Raw genomic sequence first — 6,278 nt, forward strand, 5'->3', positions numbered from 1 at the left:
AAACTCTACAACTTTATTTCACAGGAGTCCACTTGAGGGATCCTCCATGTTTCTTAAGATACACAAAGAAACCTAGGCAGATGAAGCCCATCTAATCGTGGCACTTTTACTGCTTTTAGATGATCAGGACACAGAAACCATCCACAAACCCTCACCGCACAAAGAACCAGCTTCCTCTAGGACAACTGACTTTTGCTAGAAACTCTACAATATTAATATTTTCCCTCAAAACATCATTCATGCACCTCCGTGCATGAATGCCACCTCCCTGCTCACCAACATCCCTCAATGACAGCATTGTTGCCTGCCTCAAATATCTATGATAACCCCCAAACATACCACCAAACCCACTTTGAGGAAGAATTTGTGGACAAATATACCATGAAATCAATTATATGCCTGACACACATCAATGACATTTCATCCTCTAGACAGACGACCTATACCCCCCCTCATAGATTTCCACCACAACTACCCATCCAACAAACTCTTTCTAGACTACTGCTGCACCAGCATCAACTTCTTAGTCACCACGGTAAGCTGCAACAAAGGAACTGTAACTATAGAAGAAACCCACAGATCACCCACAGTTACCTTCATAGATCCTGTAACCACACCAAGAAATCTGTTAACTACAAGAAGACACCACAGAACATGTTCTAATGATATAGTGCAGGATATACTACTTAACATGATTAAAACTGCCTTCACAGAACAAGGATATTCCATGAGAGAATTAGATCCCATTATGGATTGAACCACCCAAACGCCTAAAGAGAATCTGCTTCAATAAGGGGGGAGGGGAAGAATCCACTCCAATTGCACACATTTAGTTGTCACCAACACCCTAGGCCAGTGGTCTCCAACCTTTTTACACCCAAGATCACTTTTTAAGTCTCAGAACAGGCGAAGATCTACTGCCCCGCCCCTTCCTTGAAGCTCCGCCTAAATTTCATGAGGAAATCTAATGTAAATGTACTGCGCAGGTGCACAGTTCAGAGAGGGCTCAAGAGCTACTCTTAGCGCCCCTGAGATCTACCGGTAGATCCCGATCTACTGGTTGGTGACCACGGCCCTAGGCTGCAACATATATGGGACATCATTAAACAGTTACAAACCATGCTCAATGGGGACCACATCTGGAAAGAAATTTTCCCCAACCCACTCTTCTGACTTTTTAACAACCCCTCAACCTCTCCAAGCTCATCATCAGAAGCAACCTTCCCACAGACCAGGACCAAGTCAAAGCGGCACCAGACCCTGACACAACCCAAAGACACATCTCCAAGTGAGGAAGTCAGACACTGGGAAGAATCACAAGGAGGACCCCTGATTCAGATGGAGAAGGTAGGGTGATCAACTGGTTATCTAAGGTGTTTGTACACAAATGCAAGAAGCCTGGGAAACAAACAGGAAGAATTAGAAGCCCTGGCCCAGTCGAAGAACTAGGATTTGATTGGAATAACGGAGACTTGGTGGGATGACTTCACATGACTGGAGCACTGTCATGGAAGGGTATAGACTGTTCAGGAAGAACAGGCGGGGGAGAAAAGGAGGAGGAGTTGCATTGTATGTAAGAGAGCAGTATGGTTGCTTGGATCTCCAGTATTTAGAGGGAGAAAAGACTGTTGAGAGTCTATGGGTTAAGTTTAGAGATGGAAGCAACAGGGGTGATGTTGTGGTTGGGGTCTGCTATAGACTGCTGGATCAGGTGGATGAGGTAGACGAGGCTTTCTTTGGACAACTGAGAGAAGCTTCCAGATAGCAGGCGCTGGTTCTCATGGGCGACTTTAATCACCAACGTCTGTTGGCAGACCAATACAGCAGTACACACACAAGCCAGGAAGTTTTTGAAGAATGTTGAGGATAACTTCTTGGTACAAGTGCTGAAGGAACTGACCAGAGGCTATGAGAAGCTTGACCTGCTGCTCACAAACAGGGAAGAAATAGTAGGGGAAGTAGAGGTGGGTGACAACCTGGGAAGCCGTGATCATGAGACGGTAGATTTCAGGATCCTGACCAAAGGAAGAATGAAGAGTAGCAAAATACTCACCCTGAACTTCAGAAAAGCAGACTCTGACTCCCTCAAAGAACTGACGGGCAGGATTCCCTGAGATGCTTACATGAAAGGGAAAGGAGTCCAGGAGAGCTGGCAATATTTTAAAGAAGCCTTATTAAAGGCACAGGAAGAAACCATCCCAATGTGCAGAAAGAAAAGCAAATATGGTAGGCCACCAAACTGGCTTACCGGGGACATCGTTGGTAAGCTTAAACACAAAAAGGAAGCTTACAAGAAGTGGAAACTTGGACAGATGACTAGGGAGGAGTATAAATATCTTGCTCGAGAATGCAGGGGAGTTATCAGAAAGGCAAAAGCGCAAATTGCTGCTAGCAAGGGATGTGAAGGATAACAAGAAAGGTTTCTACAGGCATGTTAGTAATAAGAGGGTGATCAGAGAGGGTGTGGGGCCCTTACTGGATGAGGGAGGTAACCTAGTGACAGATGATGTGGGAAAAGCTGAAGTACAACATCTGACTTACGAACCAGTTACGGACCAAGGAATTGGTCATAACTCGGTTAGTTCGTAAGTTGGCCCCATTGAGTTACATGCAACCGCGCTGTTTGTAAGCACGGATCACGTTCGTAACTCGGGATCCGCCATTTACGACAGCTTTGGTCATGACTGTTCGCAATTACAAGTCGACAGTACACAACTCGGGGACCGGCTGTACTCAATGCTTTCTTTGCCTCTGTCTTCACGGACAAGTTCAGCTCCCAGACAAATGCAGTAGGCAACGCAGTATGGCAGGGTTTCCCAACCTATTGGTCGGGACCCAAATATGGGTCTCCATTACACTTCAAAAGGGTCGCCAAGTGTCTCCTCAGGAGCCATTCACACATTTTTTGAATGGCCCTGGGTCACCAAATCTTCCTGAATTGTCAAAATGGGTCCTTACCTAGAAAAGGTTGGGAACCGCTGCAGTATGGGAAGGAGGTGGACAGCCCTTGGTTGGGAAAGAACAAGTTAGGAACTATTTAGAAAAGCTAAACATACACAAATCCATGGGCCCAGATTTAATGCATCCAAGGGTACTGAGGGAGCTGGCAAATGTTATTGCAGAGCCATTGGCCATTATCTTTGAAAACTCGTGGAGATTGGGAGAGATCCCAGATGACTGGAAAAAGGCAAATGTAGTGCCCATCTTTAAAAAAGGGAACTACACACCCATCAGCCATACCTCAGTCCCTGGAAAAATCATGGAGGGGATCCTCAAGGAATCCATTCTGAGGCACTTTCAAGTAGGAATAAGGGATCTTGCGGAAAAGGGTTTATTTTCCGCAAGATCCCGTCTAGACTGGCGCTTTTCTCCGGCAAAACCCCGAGCCGGAAAAAAGCGGCAGCCATGTTCATGCAAATGCCGCAGGGGATATTTAAATCCCCCACGGCATTTGCAATTCTGACTGGTCTCATTAGCATCCCTTTTCCGCAAAAGGGTGCCAATGTAGACACAGCCCAGATGTTTTAGCTACACATGCTAAAAACTATCTGTTTCACTTTGTATTTATCTGTGACACTCTGAGATCTCTGTTGCTTGAAAGTTTGTTGCTTACAGCAGTAGAAGTTGGTCCCCTAAAAGATATTGCCTCACCCACCTTATCTCCCTAACATCTTGGTACCAATACAGCTACAATACCACAGCAAACCATGTAATGTCATATTTTGAAATGCACAAAAGATATAATTAGTATTTTATGCATGTCCAAGACTTGGGCATTTACAAGGTATTAATGTAATTCGGAGCACAGCTAGATCCTCAGCTACACTACAAAATGCCACCATGTCAATATGAGGAGCAAATATATAGTTCCTTAAGGTAGTTATTACACAGCTGTTTTAACATTGCTTTTTCCTTTTGATGCAAACCAGAAAAAAAAAGTGTGGGGTAATATGGATGAGTCACAATAACAATTCACAATGTAACTGACTCAAATACAGAAGCCGAATAACTATTACCAGGGCCGAAGAAAGGTTTAATGCAAATATTCCCAAACTGGTAAACTCAACATTTCCAGATGATATATGAAGCAGCATGTGCTGAGTACTTCGATGCCGATTTGCCTATGTGCAATGAGAAATGGAGATGGTCTAGAAGAACAGTATCTCTACTACTACCGAGCACAAACCATGGGGAAAAATAAATAATTTATTTACAGCACCTAAGAGCCCTTGTCTTGTAGCAAGTGCTATACAAACAGCAACGAAATAATTCCTATGGCCAAAGAGTTTACTATCAGAGTACAAAATAAGACAATAGGAATTTCTTTGTTGGCACCATCAATAAAGGGAATCAGCAACTGCATGCTCCATTGCACCTAACCCAACACAGCCCCCACTATTTTCCTTTCTACCCATTTTTTCATCTACTCTTCTCCCAGAGCACCAACACCATCTCATGTCTTTTATTTCTACATTGTTGCCCATGCCACAGCCCAAGTTTTCCCCTCTGGCTCTCCCTTAGAAGGCTGCCTGCTGTTTAGGGCCCCAGGGGAGAGTTTAATGTTGGTAACCAGGGTAGAACTGAGTTTAGGCTGAGCTCACACCACTGGGCACCTCAGTCCCTCCAGCGACCAGCTCCACCCGGGAGGAGCACAGCAGGAAACCAGCCTCGGGGAACTCAAGGGTCTTGCCTTGGCTTTCACCACTGCTCCTCTCACCCGCCAGCCAGCGCCCACCTGGGATTGAGCTCCAGGTGAGGAGCCACCGTTTGGGGGGGGGAACCCCACCCACAGCACCCGCTGCTTCACCTCAGACACCCCCTCTCCCGCAGCTGGCAAAGCTGCTTCACGACTCGCTGCCGGGCCCACAACCGGCCCATGCTCCAGATCCAGGCCCTGGGGGAGCCCCTTTTGCCCCCCTCAGCCCCACTCCCCCTATGGCCCCGGGGGGAGCTCCCTTTTGCCCCCCTCAGCCCCACTCCCCCTATGGCCCCGGGGGAGCCCCCTTTTGCCCCCCCAGCCCCACTCCCCCTATGGCCCCGGGGGAGCCCCCTTTTGCCCCCCAACCCCACTCCCCCTGCGACCCCAGGGGAGCCCCCTTTTGCCCCCCAACCCCACTCCCCCTGCGACCCCGGGGGAGCCCCCTTTTGCCCCCCCAGCCCCACTCCCCCTACGGCCCCGGGGGAGCCCCCTTTTGCCCCCCCAGCCCCACTCCCCCTACGGCCCCGGGGCAGCCCCCTTTTGCCCCCCCAGCCCCACTCCCCCTACGGCCCCGGGGCAGCCCCCTTTTGCCCCCCCAGCCCCACTCCCCCTACGGCCCCGGGGCAGCCCCCTTTTGCCCCCCCAGCCCCACCCCCCCCTACGGCCCCGGGGGAGCCCCCTTTTGCCCCCCCAGCCCCACTCCCCCTACGGCCCCGGGGGAGCCCCCTTTTGCCCCCCCAGCCCCACTCCCCCTACGGCCCCGGGGGAGCCCCCTTTTGCCCCCCTCAGCCCCACTCCCCCTACGGCCCCGGGGGAGCCCCCTTTTGCCCCCCTCAGCCCCACTCCCCCTATGGCCCCGGGGAGCCCCCTTTTGCCCCCCCAGCCCCACTCCCCCTACGGCCCCGGGGAGCCCCCTTTTGCCCCCCCAGCCCCACTCCCCCTACGGCCCCGGGGGAGCCCCTTTTGCCCCCCTCAGCCCCACTCCCCCTATGGCCCCGGGGAGCCCCCTTTTGCCCCCCCAGCCCCACTCCCCCTACGGCCCCGGGGAGCCCCCTTTTGCCCCCCAGCCCCACTCCCCCTGCGGCCCCGGGGGAGCCCCCTTTTGCCCCCCCAGCCCCACTCCCCCTACGACCCCGGGGCAGCCCCCTTTTGCCCCCCAGCCCCACTCCCTCTGCGGCCCCGGGGGAGCCCCCCCCCTTCCATCCCGCGCGCACACAGACCCGCCCCTGCCCCCGGGCCGCCCCCCGACCCACCTCGAAGAGCTCGGCCGTGGCCGCCATGTCTGCGGCGGCGGCCCCGGGCTCCTCCTCTCCGGCCTCCTCACGCGCCGCCGCCCATGGGGCCCCTGACAGGCCGGCGGTGCCGCCCCCGCCCGCCGGAAACGGGCCTGCGCCGAGCCGCCGCCGCACTCAGCGCCCGTCCCGGAAGGGCGGGAACGTCCCGTCCCCCTCCTCCCCCCGCCCCGCTCCGCCGTCACCGGGCGGGGCCGCAGCCGCTGCTTCCGCGGGGCTTCGAGCGCCAGTGGCCCTGCCTCATCGGGGGGGGCTGGGCACCGGGGTCCGCGGGGCTTTGCTGGGGG

At 53.0% G+C, this 6,278-nt stretch overlaps 1 protein-coding gene across 1 annotated transcript in view; it reads right to left on the bottom strand.

The window, feature by feature from the left end:
• The window catches only part of EXOC5 (exocyst complex component 5), a 50,077-nt gene extending 43,962 nt beyond the window's left edge, over window positions 1-6,115 (bottom strand). Inside the window, exon 1 of the mRNA XM_075926290.2 lies at window positions 5,953-6,115. Within this exon, the coding sequence (XP_075782405.1) occupies window positions 5,953-5,979 (27 nt within the window). The 5' untranslated portion in view covers window positions 5,980-6,115. The remainder of the gene's footprint in view (window positions 1-5,952) is intronic.
• Window positions 6,116-6,278: the final 163 nt, after the last annotated feature.

This window comes from Pelodiscus sinensis, chromosome 5, assembly GCF_052426305.1.
Source record: "Pelodiscus sinensis isolate ZL-2025 chromosome 5, ASM5242630v1, whole genome shotgun sequence".
NCBI classification, from domain to species: Eukaryota; Metazoa; Chordata; order Testudines; family Trionychidae; genus Pelodiscus; species Pelodiscus sinensis.